We start from the raw sequence: 18,431 nt of genomic DNA, 5'->3' as shown, positions 1-18,431 counted from the left end.
TTTACAGCACTCTTTCCTCCATTCCTAAGCTTCTTCAACAACCTCCAGAATATTTTGCCACCTTCTTGATATTTATTTTCTATATTCTTGCCAAAGTCCTCCCATGACTTTTGTTTAGCTAGTTTTACACACTGTTTAGCTTTCTAACATTTGTCTCTGCATTCTGTAAGAGTAAAAGCTGACTTATTTGCCAGGAACTTTTGATATGCTTTCTTCTTTTCCTTCACTGCCTCTTTAACTTCCTGTGTCCACCAGGGAGTTCTGATTTTTTTATCCTTGCACACAACCTCACCACATGCCTCTCTGGCAGAATCAATCAATGTTTCCTTCAGAGTTTGCCACTGAATCTCCAAGGTTTGATTCCTGTTCTCAAACTCTTTCATTTTCTTTTCAATAATATTTCTGTATTTTAGTCTACAGTTCACATCTGAGAGCTGCTCAACTTTTATTCGCTTTAAAACTTTCTTACATGTTATTCTTTTCAATATGAAATTCAATTTTATCCTGCTCAAGACTAAATAGTGATCACTTCCAATTTCAAATCCATTGTACACTCTGGTGTCCTGCACCAGGGAGAAAACATCACTAGCAACAATAACATAGTCAATGAGACTTTTCTTATTCCTAGCCTCTTCTCTCCATGTGAATTTGTGCACATTTTTATGTTGGAACATGGTGTTAGTAATAACCAGTCCATGTCCTGAGCAGAAATCCAACAGATATTTGCCATTATTATTAGCTTTGCTCTTTTCTCCAAATTTTCCCAAAATATTTTTGTATGTCTGACAATCATTTCCTACTCTGCTATTTAGATCCCCAACAAGGACCAACTTTTCCTTTTTCATTGTGTCAGTTGCTTTTTCTAAAGCCTTAAAAAATTCTTCCACTTCTACCTTAGTAGAACCTTCTGTGGGACCATAGGCACAAATAAGTCTCATTGTCCAGTTCCCCATTCTCATATTTGCCCACATTACTTTACTTGAGACTGACTGCCATTCAAGAAGATTAGCCTCGTATTTTGTGTTGAATACTATGGCTACTCCTTCTTTTCCTTGATTGTCATTGCCTGAATATAACATTTTGTATTTATTGCTCAGAAAGATCTCACCAGTTTTTGTCTTTTTTGTTTCAGTCACCCCTATTATGTCGATCTGGTACTTATCTAATTCCTCAGCTAGCTCCATTTCTTTGCCATTCAGGCTTCTTACGTTGATGGTACCGATCTTTAACTCTGGTGATGTTGAGTTGGGGTTTGTTTTCAGATTTGTTCCTTAAAATTCTGATCTTGCTATTCAATGGGAAAAATGATAACCTTGACTTCAATACTATCAAAAGACAGCTGTGTTATTTCTTGCAAGGAAAAAATATCTCACTTTCCCTTACATTCTGATAATACACATCTCTTGATAAGTTGACTTTTGCCTCTAGCCTTTCCTCGCACAAAACACCATAGCTTCTTCGGCATAAAAAAAAAAAAAATCAATAATCCCATCACACATGCACTCCAATTATTCTCTCTCTCGCTCATAAATGTTCAGTTTGCTTATTTCTCATTCAGTTTTACTTTTCTTCTATAGGCATTTTTATGGACAATATTCAGCTGAAATGGCCACTTATCTCAATGCATGAATCTCATATCCATCATTGGATTATTCTTCTATAGTGAAGTGCATTTTAGGATAATGGCCATTTAAAATCCACAAAAAATGTATCTATATAGAAATCAGATAAAGAAGATGGTGACAGGGCCCCCACATGCAGTTTTATCTGGCTATTTATACTCCTGTTATCATATAGTAGCAAAAAACAGTGCATCTAAATTATCTCTTTTAACGATACAATTAGTAAAGACAGATGAAATATCAAAATTAATCATGATGTCTGCATGTTTAAAGATACAGTTATTAAAATATTCCTGCTGGTTATTTTACATGGAAAGGCAAATACACAGACAATTAGATATGGCTGCTAGTGTCCCCTCTACACACATACTTGAACCAATTTATATTATGGAACATTTAGAGAATAAAGCCCTGAACATTGGGTACACTCAAACTATGTAGATATGTTGCTTTATATGCAGATGACATATCGAACAGCAACCAAAAATATTCTTTACAATAGAAGAAGAAGAATCAAATAATTGCCTTTCAAATGATCATTATCATATTCCAAATATAGAAGGACAATACACACTGGAAGATACAAAAAGAAAGAAAGATATCATTACCCAGCAGAACAGCATTGTCCTCAAAACACAGACATAGAGCCACCAAGACTAGGGCGGCTATCTGTTCAAGCAATAGCTGCTCATGCAATAGAACTTAATTATCTACAGTATACATATACACATTGCTTCTTTCAGCCAATTGCTACAACCCTGTAAAATAGATGCAATACAACACATCCCTCTTCCACTGGGATACAAAATTACAGCCAACTATTCCTATCAACTGGAAGAACTATAGCACATTGCACCTTTCAGTTGGAAAAAGCCTAAGTTTGATTCTCATCATAATGAGAGGAACCTTTATATGGGTTTTTTCAACTGAAGGTAAATTTGATGATTCTCATATGGAGATAGCAGGGTTTTTTCCTCCATGAAACTCAGTTTTTTAATCCTACATACAGCAAATTGGCCTTGGAAATACATGCAATTTACAGACAAAAAGTACTAGTGGTGGTAGTGGTGATGATGACAATGCTGTTTCCGTGTAGTTGGAAGATTAAATGTGGAGATGGAGAGCTGATGGTTGGAGAATAGAGTACCCTGCCTCGAAGAGTTCCTGGACTCCTGGAGATATCACGTAATAATAATAAATAACTGATGCACATCTGAAAAGATGGCCAAAGTGCTAAATGAATATAATCTTTACATAATTTTTAAACCCACTTAGCTTACTATGGAGAATCGAGTTGTTAATACCTGCCTTGAAGAATATAAATACATATGCTATTATCATTATGGCAAATCAAAACTAGCACATCACGCACGCACACACACTGGACACTCCCTCTACCCAGAAGATTAAATAAAAAAAATAATAAAAAAAACTACAGTACTATATAGAAGCCACTGAGAGTCTGAAGGCTATTTTGGAGCAGCAGCAATGAAGCACTCCCTAACAACAATGGCCTCATTAATTTAGAATTTGGGAGGAGTCATTTTAAGACCAACTTTCAACACAACTGTAAACTACTTTAAATCTAATCCTGGAGAACACAATTCTGAAATGTTTTTCACAAGTGCTTGATGCCAGATGATGTTTTAAAATTCAGCAAAATATCAGTAACTTAATAAATTATCATATTTATTATGTTCTTGTGGTACTGTACGTCAATATGGTTAGATAATTAAACTGAAAACAGCAGTATTGGAGGACATAATCTATTTTTCAAAATAAAGAACTCTGGGCAATACTAACTCAGTGCTACAATTAGGATTCTACTAGTAATTTCTATAGCATAATATTTACTTTAACATCCAGGTAGGAATTTGGTAATTCACATGGTTCAAACTGCTGCTAACCAAAAGGGAATCATATAACTTGCTGAAAGGTTGAAATAATATCATCATCATCATCATCATTTTAGAGTCATTCCAGCCAAATCCAACACACAAAAAATGAGGATTCCTGATTCCAGTCATAGTGGATATAATGAAGGCATGGATATAACGATCAGTATGAGTGTCTTTGCTAAAAATAGAAAATTGTAAACTACCATCTGGTTGACGAAGAATTAAAATATCTAAAAAGAAAGTTGATTATTTTTTCTTCTTCTAAAGTAAACTGAATTCTCAAATGAATCATATTTATTTTTGAAGCAAAAAGTTTTTAAATCTGATGATGAACCTTTCCATATTGCAAATATATCATCTACATATCTGTACCATATTGCAGGTTTAAGAGAAACATCTTTAAGGAGACAATCTTCAAAATGCTCCATGTAGTAAGTTGCAAAGGTAGGAGAGAAAGGACTACCCATGGCTGTTCCTTCAACTTGTTGGTATAATGTCTTGTGCACTGAAATAACCAGAGTGGATTACAAAGTCAAACAGTTTGACGACATCAAGAGGAAATTCTTGTTTAAGTAAATTAATAGTAATCTGCCAAAGGAACGTTATTTTATTTTGTCAGGTCTCTAACATAGTCAGACCATACACTTCACTCTTCTAAGACACTGCTCAATACCTAGATGTTGTCTATCTGCTTTAATATCAGTACGTAAGTTGACATAACTTAGAAAAATTAAACATGGAAACTTACAACTATTAAATTTATTTCACATAAGTTTTAGTGAATTTTTGCCTATGTAACATAGGCATACATGGAAAATGGAACATAATATAAAAATCATCAGAAGAAATCATCTTCTGATATAGCTAATACAATTTGGTGATCTGCAAATAATAATGTATCTATCTTTATTTGTGAGTTTGTTTGCATACCACATGGATTATGCTGTTTCCAGATTGTTATAATTTGCAACATGGGTTATGGTGTAATGTTTCACGTAAGTTTTAGTTTCTGTGTTTAATTTTTCTACATAAGTCAAATTATGTAATATTAAAACAGATAGACTAACATATAGGTAGACTGATGCAGTGAGCAATGTCTTAGAAAAGTGAAGTATAAAGAATACCTATATTAGAGACCTGACAAATAGCAAATTAATTTGGATGACAACAGTAAATAAAATAATTGCCTTCAGTGAATGTTTCAGAGAAAGAGGGAGAGATAGTCAGTATTTAGTGGGTATTAAGTAAGTCACCTTACACACTGATATTAAAACAGATAGATCAACATCTAGGTAGACTAATGCAGTGAGCAGTGTCTAAGAAGAGTGAAGTGTAAGGGCTGACTGTATTAGAGACAATATTATTAGCATTAATAATATAATAATATTATATTATTAACTTTTATATATGAAATTATTCATCTCAGAAAAATATACTAATTTAATATCAAAAAGCTCAAATGAAATTAATTGCGATTATTTTACAATACTTCACAATCACTTCAAAATATTTCACATCACTACTGTTGCTGAATTTCACAATTTTGCATCAGGAGTCTTAAAAAATTATTAATTGATATATGAGACCTAACACAGAGAGTCAGGAAAACTGAATTATGATGGGAGGAATCATGAGAATCTGTGTATAAAAGCAGCAATATTAAGTGACTGTGTTAATCATGGTCATGATGGAATCGTTATTATTATGGAAATGATTATGAAGAGAGAACGATTCTGTGTTCATCCAGTTCAGACCTATCATGAATGTGTAAAGATGTCTGCATAAGGAAATAGATAAGAACAGACTACAGACAAGAGTACACAAAAAAGCATGCAAGTAACTTATTATGTCTCTACACACATGCTAGGAGTATCAAAAATAAAGGAGTCAGCTGCCTTGGTTATATTGGGACCTCATATTGTAGGCATTAGTGAGACCTGGATATCAGAAGCAGACATACAAACTAGTATTGAGTGCAAAGGGTATAGTATTTTTAGAAAGGACAGGAGAGGAGGAGTGTGGCTAATGATATCAGATGACTTAAATCCAGTTAGAGTTGAAACCTATAACTGCAATAATAGTACCAGTTTTTTATGTGGCAGTGAGTTTGAAGCCATCTGGTGTGAAGTGGAATTTAACAAGATCAAATATATAGTGGGGTGTTGTTACAGACCTGTTGCTAGTGACAAAGAAATGCATTATCAAATAAAGACGATGGGTGCGAAAAGATTAATCATAATTGGGAATTTTAATTACTCAAACACTGACTGGAGAACAGTAAAATCTCATGAGAAGAATAAAACTGAATTTATTTAGCTGTTGTGAGACAACTTCCTCAAGCAGCATGTAACAAAGAGTATTAGATCTGATTACAGTATCAGAGGGAATTTCAGTTAAAGCTGGTAACAATGATGGGTGCGAAAAGATTAATCATAATTGGGAATTTTAATTACTCAAACACTGACTGGAGAACAGTAAAATCTCATGAGAAGAATAAAACTGAATTTATTTAGCTGTTGTGAGACAACTTCCTCAAGCAGCATGTAACAAAGAGTATTAGATCTGATTACAGTATCAGAGGGAATTTCAGTTAAAGCTGGTAACAATGATCATGTGATACTCACTTTGGAAGTGGGTAAGTGTAAAAATAATCATAATTCATTTCATATTCATATTCGTAAAAATTCTGAATATTTTTACGAATTGTTTATGTTAAAATGTTTAATAGTTTTAATTTCATAACACGCATTGTTGGCACTTGCGATGTGCCCGTTATGGAAATTGTTTTGTTAAAAGTGATATGTAAAGCAGTTAAAAATTTATGTACTTATCGGATTTGAATAATTGTGTTACTTTAAACAAATTTTATTGTAATTTAAAATTATCAAAAGTTGTGCTTTATGAGGACATTCTCTTATCGCTAATGGATACGTGTCAGCCATTTTACAGTACTTAGTTTCTGACTTTCATGGAGTGTGCATGCTCGCGGAGAAGTTTTATGGAGTGATTGACAGCTGACGAGAGCGCGTTCGGTATCTGAGTAATGGCTGTAAACAAGAGAGTGTTCGGAAGGAATTTAGAACACAGGCTGGCAGATATTTAGATTCAGAGGAACTTAAGTTTTATTGTGACAGTTGGAAGAAAATTAATAGTATATTCCGAAAAAGGAATCGTGGAACTATTAAGTTTCAAACTGGAATAAGTATTGATGAATAAAAGGAAAATATTGCTATATGCGTTTTAAATGGAATATTGGAGGAAACACTAATTGAAAGATTAATAGTAGATTCCAAAAAGGGAATCGTAGAACAGTAAGTTTTTTTTATTGGAAGAGTTAAGACTGTCAATAAGCATTTAGTGAATAAAAGAAGAATTTGCTATTTACGTTCTAAAGGAATGTTCAAGAAAACTCTGATTAGGAAGTTTCATCTGTATTAAGGACACCAGATCTGACTATTATTTCTACTGAAGAAAAGAGACAGAATTAAGTTCAGAAGAATTAATGTGTGCTACATAAGTGATGAGAAAGGATCCTGTAAAAATGAAGAATAGAGTCATATATCTATTGAAAAGGGCCTTGACAGAGAAAGAAACTGGCTATGAACATTTTGTGATTGTGCAAACAAAGTGTTTAGTCTTGTCTTAAGTGTAAGTTTATTTTTAAAAGGCCTTGGATTCAATTAATTTGTAGTTAGTTATGTAAAGTTGTTTGAAGTGTGTGTGTGTATATATATATATATATATATATATATATATTGTTTTTGTTTTATTAAATGTGTTTATTTTGTATTTTGGTCTTGAGTCAGTGATTATTTGGATTCTGAAAGAGCACTGCACCAATTGGAGTGAACCCTTGTGCATATAAAAATATATAGGTGCACTCGGAATTAAAAAAATAATTGTTAGAAACAGAGATCATTCTCTATGGTAGGAAAAATATTAAGATAATATCTATGAATATCTCCTCAATATAAAAATCCACCAACAGCTGGTAACAATGATCATGTGATACTCACTTTGGAAGTGGGTAAGTTTATGAATGTTCCATTCAGAAAAGGTTACATGTTTAATTACAAAACAAGAAATTATGACCACCTGAGGAGTATGCTGGGTTCTGCACCAAGGTAGTTGTTGGATGGGAAGAACATTGACAGCACATGGGAAGTGTTTAAAAAATACTTAAATGATGCTATATCAAAATGTGTCCCTAGAGTTTGAAGACTAATTAAAGCAGGAGTGAAATGGATGTGTAATCTAATTAAACAAGAGATTCGTAAGAAAAAGATGAATATGGAAAAAATAATATGTGCATAAGGATGATGTCAGTTATGATAATTATATGTAGCAGGCCAGAAGAGTCACAAATGTTGTATGGAAAAATAAGCCTGAGTATGAAAAGAAACTGCTCTGTAAGTTAAAGACAGACAGACCCAGAAGAATTCTATCGTTATGTTGCAAGTAAAACAAAGAATAACTCTACTAAATGCAGATGGTATGTGGGTGACTGAAGCAGAAGAGATTATTCAACTAATGAGTAGCCATTCTGCTAAAAGCTATCAACCTGGTGTATGGAACATTGAGCTTACTGCTACCTCTTCATTGGATGAAGAAAATCAGGTATATGAGAAGGAAGTATTAGAGCTGTTGCACAAACTGAATAAGAATTAAGCAATAGGAACTGATGGGATATCAGCACGAATGCTAAAGGAACTGGCTATTCCTTTGACCAGGCTATATAATTTGAGTCTCAGAACAGAGAAGATTCCACAGGAGTGGAAAGAATGTATGGTAATCCTATTGCACAAGAGTGATGCAAAAACCAATGTATCCAACTAGTGACAAATCAGTATCTCAGGAGTGGTGGTGAAGATTTTCAAAAAGTTGACTAGGGCTCACATTCAGAAATGGGTTGACAGAGAATCTCTACTTTGCCACAAACAGCATGGATTTACTAAGGACAGGTGATGTTTTAGCAACTTGCTCCCATTCTGAAATAATGTTACCACTGAGACAAGGAGAATGGACACACCATGATATTTTTGGATTTCTAAAAACTTCTGACAGAATACAGCATGGAAGACTATTGCATAAATATGGGATTGGATTATAAACTATTGGCATGGATAAGAATCTGCAAGATTAAAGGTAAAAAACTGCATGACCAGTCCTTGGCCAACTGTTATTCAACCTGTATGATAATGGCATTGTAGCACTTTCAGAATGATTTGAATAGGCTAGAATTGTGGGCATATGAAAATGGCTATCAATTCAATGTTAATAAATGTAAGGTTATGCACTTTGATGTGATTAGATATCCAATGTCAATTGGGGGTTTATGCTTGAAGAAACTGATCAGGCTAGGGATCTGTAGTTTTAGTAGCCAGGAAATTGAAGTTCAAGGATCATATAGCAAATATTATAAATACAACTTAAAGAATAATTGCAATGCTGAAACAAACCCTTTACATGTAAAGATAAGGAAGTCATTTTTGCCTCCCTCTTTACTACGCCTTGATAAGACCTTATTTGGACTATTGTGCGTAGGTCTGGTTTCTGTGGTGATTCTGATACAGTGGAGAGAGTGCCAAAAATGATATCAGGATTGTAGAATTGTGATTATGAAGAGAAATTGAGAATTTTTAGGCTGTAGATACTAGCAAACAGGAGAAAGGGGGAGGGGATATGATTGAGACTAACAAACTTCTGAAAGGGTTATACAGAATTTCAGTAGATGGAATTTTTCATTTTATGGAGAGTGGGGGAGAGGATGTGAGGACATCCTTAGAAGATGAGAATGAATGCTGTCAAGAAGAGGACAAAGGCTAGATTTTCCTATCATTGAGTGATGCGTGAGTGAAATGGATTCCTGTTAGATGGAGATCTCTCTTAATAATGATAATCTAGATGTTTTAATAACATTCATTACTGCAATAAAACTGAGAAATGTATTTTTTATTTAACATTTTATGTTTTAATATAGCATCTTTTTTCAAATAATTAAAAAATCTTCTTAACAAATAAAGAGATGCAAAGATCAGTTTTCTTAAACAGCTATAAGTTTCAACCAAACAAAGTAACAATGAGTCTTGACTCCATGAGGAGTTCTGTAATAATAATAATAATGATGATGATGATGAAAAAATTAAAACTCAGTGTTTGTTCAGAATCTAATGACTAACCACAGAACATGGAACTCTGACTGGATGACATCTTTATTTCAGATATCTGGTTTTCAATGCTCTGCAACTTATTGTTTTATATTTTCTGATGTGTTAAATTTTATAGAATACATTATTCACTATAATAAAATTTATTTCCTATATGTATACATTATTATTATTTGACACCTCCAGGGAGTCCAAAGACTCATCAAGGGAGGGCACCTGCTCTACAACTCTGTCTCCACCACTCAATCGACCAACTGACCACAACTACACCAATGCCATCTACTGCCGGCCACCACCACCACAACTATTTGCACAGACAATCACAAACATCCATGCCAATGGCAGGATTCGAACCCACAGCCCTTTGGCTGGAGAGCGGATATGCTAACCACTCAGCCAGCCAAGCTGGCTGAGTGGTTGTGTGGAGTGGAGTGAGTGGTATATATATATATAACTGCTGATACTTTAAATTGTGTGTGTGTGTGTGTGTGTGTCAAGCCTTGATAAGACCCTATCTTGACTACTGAGTGCAGATCTGGGTGCCAGGGTTTCTTGGTGATGAGATGGAGAGGATTTGGAGGTGAGTGAGTGACCAAGATGATAGCAGGTCTGGAATGAACCTCATGAGAACAGATTGAAGATTTGTGGGTTACAGAAACTGGTTGATAAGAGGAAAAGAGGTGATATGATTGAGATATACAAATTACTGAGAGGTTTTTACAAGATTCAGAGGAAATTTCTCAGGTCTGGTGGTGGAAAAAATAGAGGCCATCCATGGAAATTGAGTAAGAGTGTAGTCAGCAAGGGTGTTAGAACTAGGTTTTTTGCTTGGAGAATGGCAAATGAGTAGAATAGGTTGATAGAGTCTGATGTGGGCCATGAATGTGAATGAGTTCAAAGCAAAATATGATAGATACTGAGCAAATGTGGAATAGTTCTTAACATGATGTTTAGCCCCCCCCCGATGAGTCTAAGGAGTCCTTGAAGTAGCCCGTAATAATAATAAATCTGCTGCATTTGTGCTAATGAAATTTATGTATTTTACAGACAACATGGAAGTGTTCCCATAAGGGTGATAAAAGATCACTGAAAATGCATGCACACAACACACAGCACTGACATGTTAGGTATTGCAACCTCCTGTGTGAGATTAGTAATAGTATTTACATTTGCTTTCTGCTTATTTAAATCTCAATTTACTGAGGTTTTTTTGTTGTGTTAAATTTTGTAGAATACATTATTCACTATTATAAAATTATACAACTGCTGATACTTTAAATGTGTGTGTGTGATAAAAAAATTTAAAAAAAAAAAGCAAAATACCTTTTTAAGCTCCCTTTTTCTTGCTTCTTTCCCTAAAAATAAACCAATTTCTTTTTAGCACATGCATTATTTATATATATATATATATATATATATATATATATATATATATATATATATATATATATATATATATATATATAAAAGAGACATTTTCAAACAAACTAATGAAGTCCACTCCTGCATGACTGCATTTTAAACTGCAAACTCAAACTATATTAAGTACACTGTGAAAAAAATATATCAATCCCAATTTCTTATTAATTGTGATTATTGAGGGGAGGGTTGAGTAATAATACACCATATATGAAAGATTTAAAAATCATAAGCTCCTAATAATAAGCTTTAAATATACTACAGTTCACATGAAAGAAATGCACTCCAACAATGTCCTTAAACTTATTCAATACTTATTCAGTCTTTGCAAGCCTGGTTGGCCGGGTGATTAATATATCTGCTCTCCGACCTGTTAGTTGGAAAGTGGATATGCTAATCACTTAGACCAAATCCCACAAAAATGATTGTAATGGACATAGACATTTGTAATTGTCTTTAGGTGGTAGATGAATTCCACTAATGTACTACAGGTTTACAACCTTCTGTGGGTAGTGTACTTGAAAGACGACAACTAAAGCCATTATAAATCCTATATACCACTGCTTCCTAGTTCAAAAACTACACCTTGGGATAAAATTATATTAAATATAGAACTGTGGACCAGTGGTAGGGAAATGCTGCTATATATCATACTGCAAACTTTGTGTGTTTATAACAGTTATCTATCTATATGGCACAATAAGTTTCATGCTAATAAATATTACTCTCTTAGAGTGTAACTAATCACCAACCAGTACCAACTAACTTGATACTGGCAAAAATTCACTGAAAGAAAGTACTAGTCATTGAGGGAATTCTAGACCAGTCACCAGAGACAGATGGTAAATTTTACATATAAGATCATATGATATACTATAATTCTGACACTTGCCTTTGCAGGAAAGTGTCTTTGTAGCAGAGATGGTAGCAATGACACTTTTCTACTGGTAAGATCTTGAATGGACATATTTAAGGCATAAGAAAAATCTATAAAGGCGAATAAGAAGAGAAATTACTGGACTGTATTGAGCAGACAGATAGTAGGGGAAGGGAAACAGAAAAATGTGTTTGTATTGAATTCCTTAAGTCAGACAATCCACTGACAATCTATACTTTCAGGAAGTAATTAAACATTAGCTATTTCTTGAAGTAATATACAGAAATACCTCGATTATCGCAGTTTATAATTTGATACCAAAATTCCAATTATAGCGCTCCAAATCCGAATTATCGCGGCTGCGAAATGTAGCCCACTACATATGCAACCAGTTAGAGTCGCCACTCTCCAGGTATCGGTCTCTTGTAGTGCTTCATTTTTATCCGACAGCACCTGCTCACCACTCACCAGTAACTGTCCGACTTTGCCTGAAGTACATGTGGATATTTATTTCTCTTCTTATTTACCCCTACAATGAATGCTAAAAGAAACAAGGACGATATCAAGTCTACAGCTATCAAGAAGAAACGTAGAGTGATCAGCTTAGAAGATAAGTTGCATATAATAAATAAGTATGAAGCAGGCATAACCAAAGCCAAAATTACAAGAGAGTACGGTCTAAATGAATCAACTGTTTGCCATATTTCAGACTATGCTGCAAACTATAAGCAACTAGGACAAAGTGCATCGACCTCGTCTGGGTCCCAAACTTATGATTGAAAAGGGCAAGAGAGTCTGATGTGTGGATAAAAGATTGTAACCAAAAGAGAATTCCTCTTAGTCAAATAACTATAAAAACAAAAGCACTGAATTTGTTTGAAACTTGAAAAAGAAAACAATTAGAAAGCGAAAATGATTCGCCGTCAGTAGTGGAAGAAACTTTCTCGGCAAGTTCAGAGTTTGATCGGTTCAAAAAGCGATCAAGCATTCATAATGTTCGTATACAAGGTGAAATTGCAAGTGCTGATGAAAAAGCAGCGGCTAGTTTTCCTGGTGAATTGCAACAGATCATTGAAGAAGGAAATTATACCGATGATCAGATATTCATCTGATCATCGGTATGAAGGCCTGGTAGCTCGGTGGAAGTGGCGCTTGTGTCCTCTGCGCTTGGTGGCTTGAAGTCAGACTTAAGTTCAAGTCTAGTCGCCGACTGGAGGAACTTTTTTCTAAGCCTTTCTTCGACTGATTCCCGAGTTAGTCGATCTCTGGCACGGGCAAGCGGGTTTTTCCTCCCGGAAACTCGGGTTTTTTATCCCGTAAACTCAAGAAAATCGACCGTAGAACCCACATTATTTCAGACAGTAAAATATCTTATTAGGGTTAGGTACCAAGAGATGGCAGCACTTGTTTGCCAGCCTCTTCATCGGCGGCTGCTATAATTAGTGATAGACATGGGCCAGCTATCTCTGATTGGCTACCGATGGAGATTGAACTGCCCACTCAGTCTCTGAAAGCTAGATAGGGTATAAAGGCCTCGCCTACTCCCTGTAAAGGGAATAAAAGGCATTAGCTGATTTTTTTTTTTTTTAATCAGATATTTAATACTGACAAAACCGGCTTATTATGGAAAAAAATGCCAAAAATATAGCAAAAAATGAAAAATCACAGCCTGGCTACAAGGTTTCGAAGGAGCGTGTAACACTTTTACTATGTGGCAATGATTCTGGAGATTACAAGATGAAGCCCCTCTTTATTTATCGTTCACAAAATCCTCGCCCGCTTAAAAGTTTAGATAAAAATCTTCTCCCTGTTCATTGGAGATTCAATAGAAAAGCTTGGATGACAAAAACTATTTTTGAGGATTGGTTTAAAAACTGTTTTTGTCCTGAAACTGAAAGGTACTGCAAGTCATTAAATCTAGATTTTAAAATCGTGTTGATATTAGATAATGCACCTGGTCATCCAACAGCACTGAATGATTTGTGCAAAAATGTAAAAGTTATTTATTTACCATCTAATACCACTTCCATCATCCAGCCAATGGATCAAGGTGTAATCGCATCCTTTAAGGCATATTACCTATGAAGAACTTTTTCACAAGCAATAGAAAAGACTACAGGAGATGAAGCTATGATTTTGACAGAATTCTGGAAGGCATTCAATATCAAAAATTGCATTGAAAATGTCAAGTGAAGTAACGTCATGGAGGAGTGAAGTAATGTCCAGCAACCTGAGAGCGGCGTGGCAAAAGATTATTCCTCATTGTGCAAATGATTTTAAAGGATTTGAAAATGAAGTAACCTGTGTTATCAATGACATAACTAAGCTTGGCTTCGATTTAGGACTAAAAGAAATTGAAAAAGGTGATGTTCAGGATCTGCTACAGTCACATGATAAAGAGCTGGATGATGACGACCTACTTAACCTCGAGAGAGAACGTGCTTACGATGCTCAAATTGATGATAATGACGAACAATTGACATGTAACTGAAGGAATTTACCCTCAAAGAAATGGATGAAATGTTTAGAATTGCTGAAATTTTAAAGAAGAAAACTTGAATGGCGATCCTAATCGTGAGCGATCAATGAAAGTTCGTCAGGAAAATGAAAATTCCATCCATTGCTACCAAGTTTTATACGAAGAAAAAAGAAAGAAAAAATTCCACCAGACATCTCCACACCAATTTTTATCCAAGAAAGAATAATTGTATGTACTGTATATACTCCTTATATATAAATAAAGATTAAAGAATAATCTTGTTTTTCTAAATGAACCTTCATTTTTTACTTAACACGTTTAACACATTTCTTTTTTACTTCATATATAAAATTTAATTAATAGATTTGAAAAATCCTTGGCAATGATCACCCATTTTACACATTATTTATCCTGATTATCACAGAATCGATTATTGCGGTATTTTTCGTGGCAACAATCACTGCGATAATCGAGGTATTCCTGTATAATTATTATTACGGGCAGCTCCAAGGAGTCCTTAGACTCATCAAGGGAGGTCCAACATCATGTCAAGAACAACTATTCAACATTCACACAGTATCTATCAAACTTCTCCTTGAATTCATTTACAGTCATGGCACCCACAACAGACTTGGGCAGCTTATTCCAATCATTTACCACTCTCCAAGTAAAAAACCTAGCTCTAACACCCTTGCTAGCCACACTCTTACCAAGCTTCCATGGATGGCTCCTAGTCCTCCCACTACCAGTCCTATTCTTAAAAATATCTTCTGAATTAATCTTATAGAAAACCTTAAGTAATTTGAATGTCTCAATCATATCACCCCTTTTCCACCTATCAACCAATTTCTGCAGCCCCCAAATCTTCAGCCTGTTCTCATAAGGTTCATTCCATAGTCCTGCTATTATCTTGGTCGCTCGTCTCTGGATCATCTCCACCTCATCGAGAAGAAACCCTGGCACCCATATCTGGGTACAGTAGTCTAGATGGGGTGTTATCAAGGCTCGATACAGAGGAATGATAACCTGTTTATCTCTGCTCGTTAAAGTGTTTTTCAGCAACCAAGTGATTTGATGAGCTGATTTTGCCACTTGCGATGTGTCCCCTAAACTTCAACTCCCTCACCAACACTCCCAAATCCCTGGCCTCGTCAATCTCCTGGAGTACAGTTCCACCAATGTGATATACTGCTGCTAATCTTTTCATCCCAAAATGCAAAACCTTACATTTTTCCACATTAAATTGACATCCATTCTCCTTAACTCAGTCCTCCAAACTATCCAAATCATCCAGCAAAATTTTGACATCATGAGCATTCACTATTGCTCTCTATCTAACTTTGCGTCATCTGCAAACAGATGCACAGTTCCTCTCAGATGCTTTCCTATATTGTTAATGAACAAATTAAACAGTAGCGGTCCAAGAACAGAACCCTGTGGCACACCGCTAGTCATGGGCCATTTTTTGGACTCTACTCCTGAATAAACCACTCTCTGATATCTCTCCATCAACCACCCTCCTATCCATCTCACCAACCCTATATCCATTCTCATATGCTGCAGTTTACTTATTAGAATTCCATGTAGTATCCTATCAAAGGCTTTAGCAAGGTCCAGTAGAATCACTGTAAACCCATTACCCTTATCCATTTCAGCCGTCACTGTGTTATAGAACGTGAGCAAGTTACTGAGGCATGATCTACTCTTCACAAAACCATGCTCTCCCCCATAGAGTATCCCATTTTCATCTATCCAATCTTGTATTTTCCTCTTAACTATTTTCTCCAAGACCTTGACAACAATTCCTGATATGCTGATCGGCTGGTAATTTTCAACAGCAGTCTTGGAACCTCCCTTATGCAGTGGAACTATTTTCCCCTCTTTCCACCTCCGTTGGGGCTAACCCAGACCCGAGACTCAAATTAAACAAAATGGTCAAAGGCACTGACAATTCTTTAGCCGCTTTTCATATGACACAAGCTAGTATACCATCCAATCCTGCAGATGAACTGACATTGAGGTTTTGTAATAGACTATTCACCTCCACTTCATTCACCACAATTCCCGTATAAGCTGTTTGTTCTTCCATTTCTGCAATGTCACCACATGGATGATATATACTCTTGCAAAGTGCTCACTCAGTAATTCTACCATATCAACTGCTTTGGTTGAATCAGTTGATATGGTAGAATGAATGACCATAAAAATTGCAGGGAACTAAGTAGCTGAAACAGTGAGCGAAACCTTTCATAACAGGAAAACAGTATTTGATCACTCCCCTAATGAACAATGCACTGCATGGTGGCTTGCACCATCAACCAAAAATGTGTTATCTCCAGGATGCTTCTTTTGAAATCAATGGAACTTTAAAAATCAATGGAATGGAATCAAATTTCTATAATAAAATGTTGTACAGTACTTGTATATCATATTGCTGGTTTCCAAAACAACACTTTTTTCTAAGTTTATATAAATTGTGTAGCTCAGTGAATGTGGCATTTGCACACCAAGGTGCTTAGCCTCATGAAAGAAGACTTGATTTCGAGTCTAGTCGGCGACTAGAGGAAATTTTTCTAAGCCTTTTTTTTTTCGACCGGTTCCCGAGTTAGTCGATCTCTGGCACGTGCAAGAGGGTTTTTCGTCCCATAAACTCAAGAAAATCGACCATAGAACCCACATTATTTCAGACATTACGGTCGATTTTCTTGAGTTTATGGGACGAAAAACCCTCTTGCACGTGCCAGAGATCGACTAACTCGGGAACCGGTTGAAAAAAAAAAGGCTTAGAAAAATTTCCTCTAGTTGCCGACTAGAGGAAATTTAGACCAAACATGGAATTTCTTCAAGTCACTTCAGGCATCCAATAAGCAGGGTAGTGGTCTCACATTAGGTGATGAAATTCATCTCCCACTACCACTGGAGATTGAACTGCCCACTCAGTCTCCAAAAGTTAGATAGGGCTAAAAACGGCCTCGCCTACTCCCTATACAGGGTGTTCGGGATAAATTTGACATATTTATAATTAATTATATTTTTCCGTAAGTTACATGTATTAACACACACTTCTCTTCATTTAAAAGTTTGGACCCTTCTTCATTCATATACAAGATGTCAGAAAGGATGGATAGCTGGAACCCACCTGAATCATGGAAGAGAATAACTTGTATCATGATGATTCGTGCCCGCCATCAAAATAAGGATATTACGACTGCTGCCCAATGCTCCCTGAATACAGTAAAAACAATCAGGCATGAACTAGAGACTTGCAATGGTGACTACGAGGATGTAGCAAGAAGAAAGATCCCTAGCAGACGATCTGATTGCGTTCGTACAGCAGAATTCCTCGCAAATCTGCAGGAACAGGTGTTGAAGAACCCTGGCATTGGAATTCGGGCTTTGTTCGTGGAGTTGCTAAGTATAGTCAAGCCCTGGATAACAAGGGTAGCCAATGGTAGGCCGTATGTATGGCAGCAGGATTCGGCCCCTTGCCACACCTCTGGGAAAAGTCAAAAATGGTTGTCTGAAAATTTCTACGACTTCACCAGTCCAAATGTTTGGCCTCCAAACTCCCCAGACCTTAACCCCATGGATTATTTTGTATGGGGCGCAGTTGAAAAAGACACCAATCGCACTTCCAGTAATACAAAAGCCCAGTTAATGGATAAAATTAAAACAGTTTTTGCGGCCCTTCCCAGGGAGACTGTAGCATCAGCTTGTTCGAGGTTCCGAAGCAGAATTGAAGCTGTGATCGATGCTAATGGTGGTTATTTTGAGTAAATCTTGTTGATAGTATTGTAATTAACTCTGCCTGTAATGTTTTTTTGTCAATTCATTAAATTTAATAGATACAAAGAAGATTTTCTTTTTCCTTACGAAACTGTCAAATTTATCCCGAACACCCTGTATATACGGGAATAAAAAGGCATTAGCTGATTTTTTTTTTTAATTTGTTAATAAATATCAAAATAA

General features: G+C 35.6%; 1 protein-coding gene across 2 annotated transcripts in view; it reads right to left on the bottom strand.

Annotated features, from left to right (window-relative positions):
* Positions 1 to 18,431, bottom strand: part of LOC150109066 (uncharacterized) — a 236,356-nt gene that overhangs the window by 207,266 nt on the left and 10,659 nt on the right. Inside the window, exon 2 of one of the 2 annotated variants that reach the window (XM_090405267.1) lies at positions 11,011 to 11,042. In XM_090405267.1, the coding sequence (XP_090261393.1) occupies positions 11,011 to 11,042 (32 nt within the window). Of the gene's footprint in view, positions 1 to 3,476; positions 3,541 to 11,010; positions 11,043 to 18,431 lie in introns of those variants that run through there. The other variant, XM_090405274.1, reaches the window with a different exon arrangement.

This window comes from Typopeltis vanoorti, chromosome 2 (assembly GCF_054136105.1).
Source record: "Typopeltis vanoorti isolate ZY-2024b chromosome 2, IOZ_Tvanoo_1.0, whole genome shotgun sequence".
In the NCBI taxonomy this organism is placed as follows: Eukaryota; Metazoa; Arthropoda; class Arachnida; order Uropygi; family Thelyphonidae; genus Typopeltis; species Typopeltis vanoorti.
The sequence above is the reverse complement of the archived record's forward strand: the minus strand, read 5'-3'. Positions and strand labels throughout refer to the sequence as shown.